At 41.4% G+C, this 17,567-nt stretch overlaps 1 protein-coding gene across 2 annotated transcripts; it reads left to right on the top strand.

The window, feature by feature from the left end:
• The first annotated feature begins 425 nt into the window (after positions 1-425).
• ERI1 (exoribonuclease 1) lies at positions 426-16,870 on the top strand. 2 transcript variants are annotated; one of them, XM_090036894.1, is made up of 7 exons: positions 426-523; positions 2,597-2,772; positions 5,799-6,009; positions 9,581-9,664; positions 10,820-10,929; positions 15,177-15,291; positions 16,463-16,870. In XM_090036894.1, exons 1-7 carry the CDS (start codon positions 500-502, stop codon positions 16,703-16,705), a joined length of 963 nt encoding a protein of 320 aa, XP_089893020.1. In that variant the 5' UTR covers positions 426-499; the 3' UTR covers positions 16,706-16,870. The 2 variants fall into 2 exon arrangements, with proteins under 2 accessions (XP_089893020.1, XP_089893019.1); XM_090036893.1 differs by having other exon boundaries at positions 432-622.
• The last annotated feature ends 697 nt before the right edge of the window (positions 16,871-17,567 follow it).

The raw sequence follows: 17,567 nt of genomic DNA, 5'->3' as shown, positions 1-17,567 counted from the left end.
GTTTTTGCTTTTATATCTTTCACATTTTCGCACGGGTTGCCTGTTCCTTTGCAATTCTGCTATGGGTCGGTAGGGAGGTACAGCTGCGCCTGGCGGCTGCTCACAACACATGCGCCGACGGCGCACAACAGAGACAGAAGGGCTTGTCTTGACTGAAGCAGGACCCGGGCCTGGGGCATCGCCTCCGTTCCCTTCCCTAGTGACGCAATCCAACCGGGTCGACCAATCTCTGCCCGCCTTTGCCCCTCGCAAGCTCGAGCCGGGGTGGTTGAACTGAGCTGCGCACGCGCAAAAGTAACCAGCCTAAATCGGCCTACTCGCTACGCACATAAGTAACCTGCCTTATTCGCGCATGCGCACACGACCTTTGGCGCGGGAGGGTCACGTGGCCTTTCCCCAGCCCCTCCTTTCCTCAGTTAGCGTCACGCGAAGGGGGTGGAGCCCTGGAAGGCGAGCCTCAGCCTGAGTCTTTCCCGCCGGAACTGCTCGTGTCGCCGCCATGGAGGAGCAGAAGGAGAACCGGGTGCGGGGTGCACACCACGAGGCGCCGGCACCTGCCCCTGCCCCTGCGCCCGCCCCACCCAGCCAGCTCGCGGCCCCGGCCCCCGGCAGCACCCACAGGGTAGTGCTCCCTCGCGCGTGCTGGAGGGGGGGGAATAGGGTCACTACCACGTGACCAAATGATCTGCAGCCCGTTGCCGGGGCGGTCACGTCACCTTCCAACTGGCCTCGTAGAATGTTGGCAGGGGCCCCAGTCAGTGTGCGCATGCGCGGGGCAGGGAAGGGCGGGGTGGACTCGTCCCAGTGATGGGTTGGCGAGGCATGGGCAGAGCGGAGGGCCGGAAGGAACCTCGGAGCGGGGGTAGCCCACGGTTCACAGATCGAGCTTTCCCTGGCCTAGTGCTGGACTCGGGGCAGGGCAGGAGCAATGCTCCCAAGCGCCCTGACCTGCCACGGGAAGCAGAGGTGGGAGAGTGCTGTGGGTGCCCGGTTGCAAATGATGAGAGGCTGAGGGAACCGGGCTTATTTAGTTTGGCAGAGAAGAATGAGGTGGGGTTCACTGCAGCCTTCAGCTACCTGAAGGGTGGTTCCAAAGTGGATGGAGCTGGGCTGTTCTCAGTGGGGGCAGATGACAGAACAAGGAGCAATGGTCTCAAGATGCAGCAAGGAAAGTTTAGGTTGGATATTAGGAGGCACTTTATCAGGAAGGAGGGTGCTGAAGCACTGGAACAGGTTACCCAGAGAGGTGGTGGACTCTCCATCCTTGGAGGTTTTTAAGACCCAGCCTTGGCTGGGATGATGTAGTTGGGGGTGGTCCTGCTTTGAGCAGGGGGTTGGACTAGATTGGTGTTTCTCAACCCATGGGTCGTGGCCCAGAAGTGGGTCACGAGAATATATGAAAGGGTCACAAACAAACTAAAACTGGATCAAGGCTGTTTGGGTGGATGTGATATCGTTTATTAGTTGCTCTAATAAAAGAAATTGCATCTACCCAAAGAACATTGCCTGCCTATGTCCTTAGACCAACAGGGCTACAAACAACAGCCCTGCAAGAATAGATCAACAAACTTCAAAAATGGATTCTCCTTTAAAGGAGAAAAATGTGGGAAGCTATGGCTTTTCTCTTGCAGGTTGGCAGAGTGCCAGCTTGTGAGGGGTTGCTTGGGGCTGTTTGGGATTTCCCCTATCCCACACATTGGGGAGCCTCAAGGTGGGGGAAGTGGGTCGAGATTGGCTATCAGTATTTACAAATGGGTCCTGGTACAAAAAAAAGTTGAGAACCACTGCACTAGACCAACGGTCTCCAAAGTGGGGTGTGCATACCCCAGGGGGTCTGCAAGACAATCCATTGGGGTGTGGGAAGAAAATATTAAAACTTCTATTTAGATGTATATTTATATAAATATTCATATATTGGGGATATAAAGTGAACTTCTTGAAGGTTATTCTTTTGCCCAATAGGGAAAAACGTCATAGATGGTCTTGAGACTTTAAAAATACAGGCACGTTTTAAAGCTTTGCCATGCAGCCCTGTATTGTCCTGGATGGCATTACTGTTAAAGTGTTAAGTTGTAGGGAATCTGGCTCCCTATGCCCCAATACCTTTAGAGTCCAACTGTACAGCCCAGTGAGGCTTTAAGCTTTCCATTGTTGGGGGAGGCTGTCGACACTCTTTATCTTAGCACCTGAAAAACCCTACCATGCAGCCTGATACTGGGTTGCACAGTAAAGGTTTAAGCTTACCAGGCTCCCTATATGCCAGGACCTTAAAACACACGTGGTGCAACTGGGAGGACCAGTTCCTGATCCCAGGCTTCACAGTCTGAGGAATTTTATCCCAGATCTCCAGAATCTCATGTTCTGCCATGCATGTCCAGTTTTAATTTCCTGTCTTTTCTATCTTCTCTGCGTTGTGAAGATGGTATTTCAAAATGGTGGTTGCACTGTTTGTTTTATTTTTTTAGATATAGGAACTAACTAGTGCCTACTACTTATGACTAAAATTGTGTGAGATTGCACTGTTTTTTGGTGGGGGTTTAATTATTTAGCACCTGTTTTGGCTTCCTTAAATTAATTGCAGATTTTTTTCTTCTAGGGCCAGCATCACTGTAGACTGGATGGACAAGACAATAATGAAAAAATTTCCACCTGCCATTCTAATGATTTCAGTGACCCAATTTACAAAGAAATTGCTATAACTAATGGTTGCATTAATAGGATGAGTAGAGATGAGCTGAGAGCCAAACTTGCAGAGTTCAAGCTTGAAACGAGGTAAAATTTAATTATGAGCATGTTGGTCATCTTTCAGAAAGTCTGTGGTAATGCTTTCTTTTGTTGCACGTGGAAAAATGAGATCAACATTTGACTTCCTATAAAATTTCTTGAATAACCTCTGTTTTCTGAGTCTTTGCAGTTCAAATCAGTGATGTTAATGCACAAAGATGGTAGAAAGACTACATATGTTATATGCTTCTTGGCAAATGTCTCTTGGCATCCTCTCAATGGGGAAATGTTAGTAAGTATATTAGGGGCTCAAATATGGTAATTCAAAATGCCCAGATTTTAGAAAACTAAATGAGCTTGTTAGTGATTATTTGCATTGCTGTGCATGTAGGAACTCCAGTATCATCATGTCCCCCAGAATTGACCAAACATAGAAAAAAACTCCTAACAATGAAGAGTATACTGCATAAGTGTACAAGACAGATAAAGCATGCAGGGAAGGAGTATAACATAACAAGTTTGATAGTTTGACAGATTTATGTTCCTTCTGTGATGATTTTTTTTTTTTTTTTTTGGTGAGGTTTTATTGAAAGATAATTCTCTAAATAGAGACATGGAGGGGAAGTGCCTGTGTGTCTGGATAGCTCCTCAGCAAGTTTTGTTCCCTGATCTCATATTGCTAGGGTTCTATGAACCCTGGAATGAGAGAACTTTCATATATAGTTTTGGGTTTTCCTTCTCAAATTCTGTACCTACTGGTCTCTACTTTTGCCAGCTCTGTTACCTGGATAGTGTCCTTTTAAAATATACTTCATATAGGGAGCCAATAGTTTCTCAAAAAGTAAAATAACAAAAAAATATGTTTTATTTGCTAGAACATAATGCTTGATTGACAATGGTCAGTGAATTGTATCCTGCAAAGGTGTTTGTTTGTTTTTTTTTAAATGGGCTCTTTTTACCCTTTACTGTAAAAGAGACCTGAAAGCATGTTTTTAAATGGTTATTTTTGCTTGCTTACTATTTTTTAGAACTATAAAGGAGTGTTGTAGTTGGATTTCCCTGGTTTGTTTGAAGGATTTAGGACAGTTCCACTGATGTGGGGTTATAAGGGCATATTATGTCTTTAATCAGTTTTCAGTACCAAAAGTAGTAGTTAATTGCTGAAGTTACAAATGTGTTTAATGTGGGAATTTCAAACTCATCTAGTGCTCTTCCCTTTTAAACTATTTCCTCCTTTCAGCTTTAATGATTTTACCATTTTAAGTTATCCCCTTACAAAAATATTTAAGATTTTAATTATCCATTATACAAAGCCAAAAGAGGTGCTTGCTCAATGTTTTCCCCCTTCTGGATGTATGTCTTTAAATTTTAAAGTCATGGTTGTTTTTAGTAAGTAAATCCAGTCACCTATTGGTAATTTCACAAGGCATGGTTTTTTTCCCCCCAATAGCATTTTTATAGTTGTGATGGTCTGTTTAGCATTTCTAGCAATTAATGTTGCCATCACATGCCCTAGTGCCAAATTCCCAGACTGTTGAGTTTGAGGCCTCTGTTCTTCAATTTGGCTGAGAAGAGGTAGAGTGGACTGGAGCTGTAGTGTCAGAATCCTGGTGTGGGGTGCGGAGCATTGGTAGGCCTTACAAGTTCCCACCTCCCTCCTTTTACCTTCCAACTCTGTGAGGGGAGAGGGAGGGGAAAGGTGGTGTTGTGCGTGAATCTGCTGTAGTTTCCTCTAGAGCCTTCCGTCTGTCCCTAAAAGAAGCTACAACATTTTGAAACATTCTAGCTAGGAAAGGTCTGAGTGTGTTTCACCTGGAAACATTTCATTTATTAAATCTGTTTGTACTTCTTGGTACCCAAGCTTACCTAAGTGTGTAATAGGTAGGATCTGACATAAAGCTCTGACACATATGACAGATGATGAACTATATAGCTGGGAGGCCTGCATGATCTCATTTTATTGTAAAATGAATCTTCCTTGAAGTGCAAGGTTATACAGATCTTAGCAGATACCATTTTTGTAGCAGTTCATAGTTGGCAAAAATATGGCACTGAAGCCACACTTGCATAGTGATCTTATGTATGATTGTGTACAAAGGATTAGAATTACATTTCTGATAACTTTTCTGCTAATAAAATATAGCTTGTTTCACTAAAATAACTTTTAATAAAGTGATGTTAATATCCTCTTTTGAAAAAGTGAAGAAATGGGATGCCCCACTTCTTACATTGTAAACTGATTTCCTGGATACATCATAATAAAGGATAACCTTTTCCTTTCTTGTGCCCTGAATTCACTGCTTATTGTTTATTAAAAGTATGAGGGGGAGAAAAACAGGAAGGAGGAAAAAAGTAAATGAGACAAGCTATATAAAGGAAAATTCAGCAAAACCTATCCAACTTTTCTTAAAAAAAAAAAATGTTGCCTGTGATTTTAAAACAAAGTTTACGGGTTTTTTTTAGGATGTAACGCTTTTTTTTGTGTGGAGAAGATTTAAACCATTTTCTTCCATTGCTTCCCCCCTCCATTCTTCTCTTTCCTGTGTTGTGAATAAGAATGTAGACAAAATGGTCATCCAGACTTTTAATAAAATCTGGGATGTGTGGCTTTTTAACCAACTTTGATTGACATGGTTGTAAAATACCTTTTTTAATGCAGTTTCTTTCCTCCTAAAGTAAATCTTTCCTTGTGTATATATAGATTGCTTATTTACCCCGGCTTGGAATATAGCAGTTTTTTACTAGGAACTCTTTCACAATAATTCTTCTGGTTATTTTATTAAAAAAGAAGGAACAGTTTACTCAAAATCTAGCCTCTTGTCATAATAATGCCAGCTTCTGGTTTGTTATCAGATCCATAAGCCTTTTTTAATTACTAAAAAGGAAAGCCGCCTTCTCTGTTCTTATGAGGCTATTATGAAGATAAAGGGAGATTTCATTGTGAAAGCTTGTTACCTTGTTTTGATAATTCAGGTATTGGATTTGGCTTCATTTTTGGATGCAAGTAACTGTTAACATGAATGGAAATCTACATCGGAATACTAACTTGATTTTTTTTCTTCTCATTTCTCTAGAGGAGTGAAAGATGTACTGAAAAAGAGGCTCAAAAACTACTACAAGAAGCAGAAGCTGATGCAGAAGGAGCCCGTTGATGGAGAGAGTTACTATGATTATATCTGTGTTGTTGACTTTGAAGCAACCTGTGAGGAGGGCAACCCCCCTGAATTTATACATGAAATAATTGAATTTCCTATCGTGCTAGTAAACACTCATACACTAGAAATAGTAAGTCATCTAATTCTTCTAACTCTTGTGCTGTGCTCTTCTAGTTTCTTTCCTTCAGAAAATGAGTACCTGAAATGTTATAAAGAGATGCATTTTAAATGGAGTATAACCATTTTCTTTCCTAAAAATTCAGAAGCAAACATGCCATTTTACCTCTCACACTTTTTTCCTCTGAAAATTGGCCCTCTAAAATTGGGGTAAGTGTCTTAAGCAAAGAAACTTAAAATGATCCATGTTGCCAGTCTCCCTTAAGATCCTTTCCCATTCAGATAGACAACAAAATAGAATGATACTTGGCATACACACATTACTGTGGATTTTTGAAGTGATGTTTACTTGGCTACTTTGCTGAGCTAATGAGTATATATCTCCATCTGATAGGTGAAGAATTAAAACAAGCTGAGAGACTTGTTGAAAGCCTCACTGCAAGTCAGGCGTGGAAATAGGACCCATGAATTCTTGACCCTTAGCTTTCACTTCACTATACTGTGCTGCCGCCTTAGAGCTGCTGCTACTGCAGAGTTATTTTTAGTAGGGTTGGTGTGGTGTTGTAGTCATGGTGATCCAGGAAGTGTAAGAGGCAAAGGGGTTTTTTTGGCATCTTTTGTTGGGGTAATTGTATAGTTGGGAGAGAGATTTGGTAAGCCTTTGGTCACAAAATCCTCTTTTCAGGTCTGTGAAAGAAAAGGGCACAGCCTAAGCTAAATAACCACCCCCAAAAGAAAAGAAACCATAGTTTTTGTTTATCAGTAGGTGTAGTAGGCAACCGTCGATCCTGTGGATCATGGTATACATATAAGAGGTCTAGTTGGATGCATGATGAATACGTTTGTGGTTGGCAAGCCCACTTTGAGAGCAACACAGCTTGTTACAAGTTTCACAGATCTGTCTGTTTGAGTTGGAATCCAGATTTACAGCATGCTGCTTCCTTTTTTCTTGTTTTGCTTCTATCCTCTGGATCAAAGCTGGCCAGGCCCAGATGTTCCCTTCAGGTTGGAGAGGATTCTTCGTGCTCCTTCCAGCTTTCTACGTTGATGTTGAATGACTTAATCATTTTCACCTATTATGGTACTGTTATAGAGGGTGAACTTGCTTTCTAGAGCTGATTTGAATCTCACTAAACCAGGGGCAGGCAATTATTTTGGGGAGAGGGCTGCTTACCCAGTTTTGGCAGGCTGTCAAGGGCCACAAGGGTAGCTCTGCCCCGTGACAGGTGCCCCACCCCTGGTCACCATCTTGGGACCAGTGTCCCAATGTCTTGGGACCAATGTCCCAGGGCCAGCACCAATGGGGCCCAAAGCGGGGCACAGGCTGGCAAGGTTCTATGGAGTTCAGCTGGGCTGGGCTGCACCAGCAGGGAGCGGGGAGCTGGCTCGGCTTCATAGAGCCCCTGCCAGTTGGGAGCCTGTGTTCCTGGCACCCTGCTCTGGGCCCTGCTGGTGTTGGCCCCAGGACACTAGTGCGGGCCCCGTGCTTCCGCTGGCTCCCCATCCACTCACACTGGATAGAATACCCACCCCTGCACTAAACAAAATATTTTTGAGGATATAGTTTTCTTCTGATGTGGCCAATCCATAGCAACCTTCTTTTCTTGATAGTGACTTTCTAAGCGTGTTCGTCCTGTGCGCTGCAGTACCTCTGTGTTTAGTATTCTTTGTCAGTACGTGAAAGCATTCATTTAAAGACTGGAACATGGCAGTGAACTAGGAGCAAAGAGAGGTGTTCAGCAGTAGATTCAAAACAAGGAAAATGTAGTTGAATGGTAACCCAAGGCTAAGAACAAGATGATTCAAAAGGGAAAAGAGTTATTACCTGTAGAAACAACGTCAAAGTGGGATTGGGAACAAAAATCCGTAACCTTACTGGATACTAATACCTGTGTCCAGCACCTTTTATTTGTTAACCAAGATCCACAAACCTGGCAGCCCAGGGACCTCCCCCCATTGTCTCTGGCTTTGGTGCCATCAGGGAGGGAGTTTCTGGCTATGGCAATTCTCTTCCATTTCTTTACGCTGCTGAAGCTGCCACTGTTTTCCTTAGGAAGCTAGAATCCATTGACAGACTTCTAGCAGACACCTTATTAGTTACCGTGGATGTCATATTTCTGTATGCCAGTGTCCTGCATGTGGATGGGTAACAAGTCATAAGGAATGTTATCTTCAGTGATAGCATTTATTTCTGCTTTCACCACTCTCCTGCTTTGTCTTCACACAACTATTTTAGGTTTGGGGACTCCCTGTACTTACAAATGAATGGCACTGCTGCCATGAACACACATATGGCCCCACAATACACCTATATGTTTATCACAGATCTCCAAGTTCATTTCCTCTGCAGCTGCTGTTTCATTTCCCTAGTATGCCTGGGGAATATCATCATCATATGGACAAATCTAGAAAGATTCTGCCAGGGCTTTAATGATTTCCACCTCTCTATCAAACTGATACCTGAAGTCTCTGCCTAGCAATTATTTCTTGGATTCCACTGTGAAACTTTGCGATGTCTACATTATTGTATTGGATCAGGAAACAACCAACAACTGCAGCTCCTCCGTGCCACCAGCAGTCTTTCTAAGTGCACCGCTAGATTCATCATTTGCAGCAAAACACTATGCTACAACTTGTATCTGCTCTCAGCCCACTTACTGGACTGCACACCAAGTATCTGCAACAGGCTTTCCTATACTTAAAATTCAATTCCCAAACTTTAGTCACTCAAATCAGTGGAAGCAGACTCGGGCCCTGCCCTAAGTTGCTACCGTACCAACCCTGTGACAAGGATAATGAAATCCCTTTGGTCCTCATACTCAGTACCTCAAACACATCAATAATGACCTCTCCACTTGTTTTCAGTGACCCATTGCTATCTAAATGAGACAGCTGGTAAAATTCCTACATAAAAGAATTGTGTAAGAGCCTATGGCAGAATACCACTTCTTTCCTAGGCATTCCACCCCTGACCTCAAAGTAGCCATCTTCAAACAAAGAAACAAATGGGGAAAAAAAACCCTCTTTAAAAACCAGCTTAACTGTGAAATTACAGAATAAGAAATGATCTATGGCCTTGATTGCATTAACTATGGTTTCAGCTGTAGATTCTTCATCCTATTATTTGGACTAGCTGTTAACTATGATGTCCTTGCAGGTGCTAACTACCTTGTTCATCTCATTTGAGCTAACTAGCCTGCTTATTTCTTCTTGTCAGCATTGGCTCTCCCTGTCCCTTTCTTTTCTATGTAGAATATTTTGTTTTCTGCCAGTCCTTTTGGAACATCTGATTAAGTAGGTTGTATACAAAAGCTCATGCTTCTCTGAACCAGTTAGTTTCTAAGGTACCACTGTGCCATACCTTCTGCCTGATTTCAGACTTAACATGCCTTGCCACCTTTGTCCACACTAGAAGGTCTTGTGATAAAGATGTGTACTGGTTTAACTACTGACAAAACTATCCCACCATAGCTAAAGGTGAATTTATCTGTCCTTTTATGCTAGCTAGCATTCTGAGGGGTACCCTTTCCATGCAGTTCTGGTGTTTCTGTAAAATGTTTGAATCTCTCCTTCCCCTTTTACAGGAGGATACCTTTCAACAATATGTGAAGCCAGAAATTAATCCTCAGCTTTCAGACTTCTGCATTAATTTGACCGGAATCACTCAGGTAACATTTTTTCGTATCTGTTTCTTCAGAGACTGGCATGAATGAAAGGGATACTTTGTCAAAGTTCAGCTACAGGTGTTATGCTTTAGGACAAACTACATTATAACTGCATTAAGAGGGGAGGGAGTACTGCTGCTTTAAAACACATTGTCTGTTACAATGTGACGTAAGGTTTTATGCAGGTAAATTGCTGTGACTTTAACCTGTTTCATTAAGTGTTGAAGTTACAAGGTTTTGTAACTTTTGCATCTATGTATAAACATGCAAATGCAACAGGTACATGAGACCACTTTTTACCAATATAATTTGATATAGTTGTTACATCAGTTTACATGTGCGGAACGTTTTTAGTTCTGTTTTTGCCACAGCTTAGCTATTTACAACTCATTTAATGTCTTTTTATGCAAGAACCTACAAGTATGTATGTAACACCTATGGAAAGGGACCTACCTAATTCATGAAGGCTGCCTCTGTATTTGGCATGACGTCAGGTGTCAGTTTTTGCAGTGGGGTGTGTCGGGCCCCTCCACACCTCTGGATGAGGGGCCCTGGAAGCCCTGTCCCTCCCTGGAGATTGACAGATGGCCACCTGTCAGTCTCTGGGGAGGGGCAGGAGTTCTGGGGTCCCTCAGACAATCAGAGGTGTGGGGGCCTGGCCAGCCCTCTCCAGAGATATCTGTCAATCTCTGGGGAGAGGTGGAACTTCCAGGGCCCCTCCACCGATATTCCGCCCCCCCCCCCGGTGCCCCAGGATGTCAAGGCTTTTGCTGTTTGCAGTTGCTTCCCACCCCCCCCCCCCCCCCCCCCCCCCCCCCCCCCCCCCCCCCCCCCCGAGTTGGTTTACTGCCATTTTCCCTTTTTTTTTTTTGCGGGGACTAGGACTGTTTGCAGGGGACCTACCAAATTTACAGGTTCCATGAAGATCACAGAATAATGAATTTGGTAGGTCTTTGCCTATGAAAGTCAAGCTCCTAGGCTTTCTTTGTTTCCAAAATTTGGAAAATAAATTTTTTTTCTAAGGCCTACTTTGTGTATTTAGGTCCTTGGAAAGAAAGTGATGTATAAGTATTAGTCCCTATATGTTATTTTATATTTCTAACACAGGTTTATTTTCTTTACAAAACCTGCTTCACTTCTGGTTTTGTGTGTTCTCAGGACCTCGTAGATGAAGCTGATGCCTTTCCTCAAGTCCTACAAAATGCTGTAGAATGGATGAGACAGAAAGAACTGGGGACTAAATATAGCTATTCTATACTGACTGATGGGTATGACTTGGAAAGGACGCACATTTTATCTTGTAATATTTAAATGAACTTTAAAACTGCAAAACATTTTAAAATTAACCCTAAGAACAAGCATATCCAAAATGAGACCACAAAAAAGGTCAAACCATGTTATTTTCTTGCTTTGTTACTGTTGGGAAAATGAAATTGAATCCACTAGGTGGCACTGCTTCTCTTTCAGCATTCTGTTATGGGTTTATATGGACCCAAATCAAACCTAGCAAACATTTGATTGATTGATCAATCTGCCATCCTTCCCAAAAAAGGCTCGTAGTGGCTTACAATAAAAGACAAAAACAAAACAAACCCTCTACAAACTAAACAAATTACAGAAGCAAAACAAAATATTAAAATAAGATAGTAAAACAGAACTGTACCCTTTCTGCCCACAAACCTCACAATCAAATCCAATCTTGCCCACCCTCACCCCTCATGCTCCTCTGCATCTGACGAAAGAGAGTGCACCTCTTCTCAACCAAACCTTACTTCCCAATGCTGGTTCACCACAAAAGAACCCATATTTCCCCATATTCCTTCTCAACCCTACCCACTCCTATTCCCCTCATGCTTAGGGGAGTTCTCCTCCCCCCACCCCCAGCCCTTACTGTCTCTCCCAAGCCTGTATCTGTCTCTCACGTGGGGGTTCCAGCTGTTCCTAAAACCTACTCATCTTCTTCCCCTTGAAGGAAATGCAATTAAAATGAATTTCAGTTAAAAAATTAGAACATACAATGCAATAGCCCCCCCACCCTTCCCCACACACCCTTTCATTGTTTCCATGCAGTGTCAGTGTTTATATGCCTCTCTGATTCTTGATTTTTCTTAAATGAAAGAATTGCTTTTGCATTGCTTTTTCTTAAATGAAAGAATAATAGAAAAAAAAACCACACAGCATGGACATTTTTATGGTTGTATTCAGAGTCAAGAAAACATGAAAACTGAGTTTGCAACACCAGTCTAACACTAGTTTGCATAGTCAAGTTTTAGGTATTTTCCAGTTTCCGCTGCTGTTAATGTGTGTGGCATATTTAAGCAGAAACAAGTAATACGAAGTGCTTAGAAGTGCTTGAGAAGAAGGATGAGAGGAAGAGTGGCTAGACCTTTGGATTTGGCCTTGGGACATGCACATTCAGTTCATGGCTTAGCCAGACTGTTTTGTCTGACTTTTGGACCAGTCACTTAACTGACCTTGCCTCTTGGATTCCTTTTTCTAAAATAGGCATGGTTCTGTTTTCTTCACAAGAGTGTTATGATCACAAAATCCATTTATAAATGTGATGTGCTTAGATGGTCTTGAGTACCTAGATAATTGTGCATGGGCAATATAATAGTGTTCCCGGAATTGTAATTTTTCATTTTATAGACTCACCATAGGGCCAAAAGGTACAATTATAAGCTTGTTTCTCTTCCATAATGTACATCAGTTAATTGCCCTGGTCAATTTTCATTTTTTATTAACTGAAATATTAATGTGTAAATGTCTTTGCATTGCTTTTTGTTTTAAATGAGAGAGAATTAAGCAGCACAGGCAATTTTAACTGTTAATCTTTGTGTGACCCCAATTATTTCAGAATTATTTTATTGAAGTGAATGGTGTCCAAAAAGACTGCTCATTTTTGTTCTTTTGTTTGTCTGGAGTAAAACTTCTGCTAGGCTGGTTTAACAAGACAGCAGTTTATAATTCTGGTTATTATACTGTTCCAGAAGGAAAATGATTTTTATTATCTTTGGTTTGGGGTGGTGAGTGGAGATGTTAAATGAAAACAGAGAATTCAAGAATGCAGTGATCCCTTTTGACATCTGCAAAAATTTCCCTGCCTACGAACTATTCTTCCCCTCAAAACCTCCCCCCCAACAACCTATGATTAAGTAGGATATTACCTTCCTTTTAAAAATAAACTGCTGGGATCACTCCCTCTCCCAACCCAGTCAGCCCTGCATGCCAGCTGGAAAGAACATACAGTGATGTCACAAAGGGACGGGATTTAGTTTGTCTGTAATGTCTTACTGCATGCAGATAACAGTGTCTGGCTCAGCTATGATTTTTTTCTAGTTGTTGTTTTTTTAATATACATGTCCAAACCAAGAAAATATACTCATCTTCACTGAAGACTGTTCATGCCAAAACTAAAGCTTCAAGTATTTGTTGTAGCCATTAAAAATAATATTTTGTTAGCCATTTCTACCATGTTCACCATGTAAACAGCATGTTTTATCTGACCCACCACTTCCAGGTGGGTGCAGTTTACTCCAAGAAACTCCATCTTTAGGCTGAAGTAAAAATTTCAGGGTACAAGGTGAATGGCTTATAAATTATTAAGTGTATGAAGACAGGAATAGAAACGTAATGAAAACTACTTTTTTTTTTAAGGACACACCTACATTGCCTCCATGCTGCTCAGGGAGTGCTGTGGAGAAACCATATTGTCCACACACTCCAGTTCGGCACATACAAAAGCAGAGAGCCTGAGGTACCATAACTGCTTGGGGGTGTACCTGAACATATATCTAGAAGCCTTTGGAAAACAATCTGACTGTAGGGGTTAGTGAACTTACCCTCTGCTGAAGTGTAAAGTTTGGGGCTTCACAAAGCCATTGTAACATGCTCAGGTAGAGCCAGTGTGGGTTGAGCTGCATGGTATGCTACTGCCTGGATACTAGCCTGAAACCTGGGAGTCCTGGTGCCAGTTTGGGCTTTGTTAGTAACTAGCTGCATGTCCTTGGGAAGTTCCTTCCCTTTGGTCCCATCTCTTTAGAGCATGAGGTCTTGGGGCCAGGGGCTGACTCTCACCCTGTGGCTCATTTCTGGCATTTTGTGTGTGATGATGAGTGGAAGTAAAACGGGCAGGACATGCTACTACCCTCAGGCACATAAAAGCATAAGAAGTGCCATAGTGGGTCAGACCATTGATCCACTTAGCCCACTATTGTGGCTTTGACAGTGGCAGCAGTAGATGCTTTAGAGGGTAGAACTGGGTATATCTAGTATGATCTATGTCCTGTTTGTTACCCTCCCAGGCAGCCACCATCATTAATTTAGAGATGCCCACTGTTAGTTTAGAGATGTATGATATAATGACATAAATATTTACCACAGTCCTTTACATCTAATAATCTTAAAGAGTTTAAGATAAATTACAAAGTACAGACTTTAGAAATAAAAATCACTTTGGTCATCAATGAAATGTGGTTGCTTTTAGTATGAAAGTCAGTGCCAGTTCTTGAACAGTTCAGAACAGTGGATATTGTTCCACATATTAAATGTAAAGTGTGCATTACAAAGGCAGGATACAAGTTTTTGAATTTGAACTTAGCTGCCAAACCTGAGTCAATACCCCTATTCTTGGTTTGGGAGAAAAAAGAGATCTTGAGCTTTTAAGTGCAGTTGATTTCAGAATTAAGTGATAGGAGTACCTGCTGCCATGTCTTTACTAACCTTTTAGATGAGTGCCTAAAAGTAAAAACATGGGGAAAGTGAGGGTGGGCTACTTTTTTCTATAGCATGAGGCTCGGTCCTGTTCCTGGCACTCTGGAAGTGTATAACTAATGATTTTTGTGCCATTGTAGTTGCAAAGCATTGCCAGTCATTTCTGGGATTTTGGGTTTTTTTTTTTTTTTAACCTATGGTATGAGGTAGGGTGCTTTCGGTTTTGTAATTTGCTATGTGGTTTGCAGTGGATGGAGTTGGATGATTTTTAGGACTCTTCGGATAAATGTTTGCTTGAGAACACAAGGGATTAATGGCCTAAGAGGTCCCTTCTAGTCCCATGTTTCTAATACCTAGAATTAATTACATCAAGTAGCTCAACTTCACTGTTCTCTTCCTGACCCCGAAAAGATACCTTACTCACATATACCACAGAAGAGTCTGTTACAGAGTAGGGACTTAAATTGGGGAACCACATGAATATCCTGGCCACCACTGTTTTAAGGCATGAATATGTGCGGTGTTTCTGGTTTTGACCAGAAAGTCCATCATGAGCTTGAGATATTTTCTTGATTCAAATTTCATTGTAACTGATGCTTTCTTCTCTGCTGAATGATGTTTGAAAAAATCCTGACCAGTTGTAATTGGGTGTTACGCCAGATTGGTCCTTTCTACCAGTACCCAAAGGAAAGATACATAGTCATGTACTGCATGTTCTGTGTCTAGTCTGTTGTGAATAATTTCTACTGTGTTATCACTTAAGATTCCTTGATAAAGTTTTGTTTCCATCTTTTCTTTAAAGATCTTGGGATATGAGTAAATTCCTAAATATCCAGTGTCGTATTAGCCATATCAAATATCCCTCTTTTGCCAAAAAATGGATCAATATCCGCAAATCATACGGCAACTTCTACAAGGTTTGTATGGAGATTTGTTTGTTTTTCTGGGAAAATTGAGTCTAAATAAAAATAATATATATGAGTCTTGCACAAAGTCTTATTATATTATGCCATGACCTTCCAGTTTCTGTTGTTTAATTAACTTTTGAACATGCTTAGTGTCCTGAAATCCCATTTAATTCTTGAAAATTTTTCTACCTATTTCGCTGCTTAAATATAGATTTAAGAGCTTAACTTCTGGTCTCCTACTTAAAAATCTCTGAACATATTTTCACAATTCCAGTTTTAAGTAATTGTTTAGATTTGTGTGCACTAGAACTAGTTCCTCTAGGTAGGCTGTCTAGATTTAGTAATGCTGTTGCAATCATTGCTTTACATCTTCAACACTACACTAAAGAGCTTATTCTCACAATTCTCATGTTGTAGATAAGTATCCTTATTTGTTTTAAGACTGAGGATCATGGGGAAAATGAGGTGAAAGAGAAAGCTGCACAAGTCACTCTGAGCTAGAATTAAAATTGGGAGTACCAAACTCAGACATTGGATCTTAGTATGCTTTTGTGTTCTGATGAGCCTGCTGTAAGTTCTGCTGAGTTTAGATTCTAACTCAGGGGCAGGCAATTATTTTGGGTGGAGGGGGGGTTACTGAGTTTTGGCAAGCCATCAAGGGCCGCGTGACAGGCAGTCAGGGGCAGATAACTATTCATTTTGTAAATGTTTAGGGGTCTTGCGGGCTGGATAGGATGGCCTTGTGGGCCGCATTTGCCCACCCCTGGTTTAGCTCTTGCGGTCTAAGTAGAGCTTGAATCATCATTTCGTACATCTGTATGTATATCTTCAAGGATTCCTTCATATTCAGTTCAGCTACTGGAATCTAGGAGAAGGGTATTTCAGATGTCATTTTGACCCTGGTGGAAACTTCTATACTCATTCTCACTGTTGCCAACATTGGCAGAGCTTAAACAAGTGTTGTTAATGGTAGATACACATAGATAATATATGCCTTAATAATAGGGCTATTCTGAAAACTGATTGTTTGCGAAGTGCTTTGATACATGAGCCAAGGTGAATGGAAGTGTCAAGCAGCATTATACAAACTGTCACTAGAATTTACGTAGAGTAAGAAAGAGTTTTTCCTATTCAGATGTTTTAAATCAGATTTCATAATATGGTTCAATTCCTTCATCAGGTTCCCAGAAACCAGACCAAGCTGACAATCATGCTCGAAAAGCTGGGAATGAACTATGATGGGCGACCTCACAGTGGACTTGATGACTCTAAGAATATTGCACGGATAGCTATACGAATGCTTCAGGATGGATGTGAGCTGCGTGCAAATGAGAGAATGCATGGTGGGCAGCTAATGACTGTATCCTCCTCTGCTCCAGTAGAGGGAGCCCCTGCTCCACAGATGCCCCATCTTAGAAACTAGCAGTGAAAGAGTGCTACATAATGAACCACTGTTGAAGATTTAGACTGCAAAGACAGCTGATTAAATGACCATTTTGATAAAACAGATCTTCAGAGCAAAATGTGTGAGCACCTTAAGTAGCTTTCTTTGTTTAAAATAAAGGGGATGTGAACTCTTGTTCTTTAACATTTGCGTATATGACTTTTGATACTGATGGTGTTTTAAAAAAAAAATTATCTGGTGTCTTTTTAAAGGTAAGGTTGATTACCGTATATAAGATCCAAGCAGGGTTTTAAGATTTTGTTTATGAAGAATAATTCAAACTAAAATACCTGATTTGTTTACCCATTGTGCTCTTCTTTCCCCAGCCCACATGCTGTATTGTAAGTGTCTAACATATTGACCAACATTTGCATATGTATAGGCTACTGACAGAAGAACTATACAGAATGTTGACCAGATTGGTATCATTTACCTTGCCAGTTGATAGAGGCAGATAACCTCCTCTGTTCATCTAGACAAAATGGAGGCATTATTCACGGTTTTAATTGTTTTAAAATCTTTAGGGAAAAGTCTGGAGAGGAGGAGGGATGTGTGTGTGTGTGTTAAGAAATGTGTGTCAGTTTCCACCTCAATTTTGAGTGGCCTTGGTGAAGAGCTAAGTATTAAGTAAAAATAAAACTTTTATTTGTATAGTTACAGAATTCCTGGGGGGAGAGGGGTGGGGGCGTTATTACTTGGGGGATTTTACAGGTAGGCTTTTCAGTCATTGGGATTTTTTGTATTTCCAGGTACTGCTTTACCTATTTCTGCTCTATTCATTCCAGAATAAAGTGAAGTACAGTACAGCAATTTAATCTCTTTTAGAAACCTGGAATTCAGT

The sequence above is a fragment of the Crocodylus siamensis genome, chromosome 2, assembly GCF_052110815.1.
Source record: "Crocodylus siamensis isolate JL-2025a chromosome 2, ASM5211081v1, whole genome shotgun sequence".
In the NCBI taxonomy this organism is placed as follows: Eukaryota; Metazoa; Chordata; order Crocodylia; family Crocodylidae; genus Crocodylus; species Crocodylus siamensis.
The sequence above is the reverse complement of the archived record's forward strand: the minus strand, read 5'-3'. Positions and strand labels throughout refer to the sequence as shown.

Bases quoted from the DNA above. Each gene is read 5' to 3' on its own strand.
- ERI1 (XM_090036893.1), top strand. From the start codon at position 500: ATGGAGGAGCAGAAGGAGAACCGGGTGCGGGGTGCACACCACGAGGCG. The intron at 623-2,596 runs GTAGTGCTCCCT...TTTTTCTTCTAG, and splicing joins CCCCCGGCAGCACCCACAGG to GGCCAGCATCACTGTAGACT. The intron at 15,292-16,462 runs GTTTGTATGGAG...TTCCTTCATCAG, and splicing joins CATACGGCAACTTCTACAAG to GTTCCCAGAAACCAGACCAA.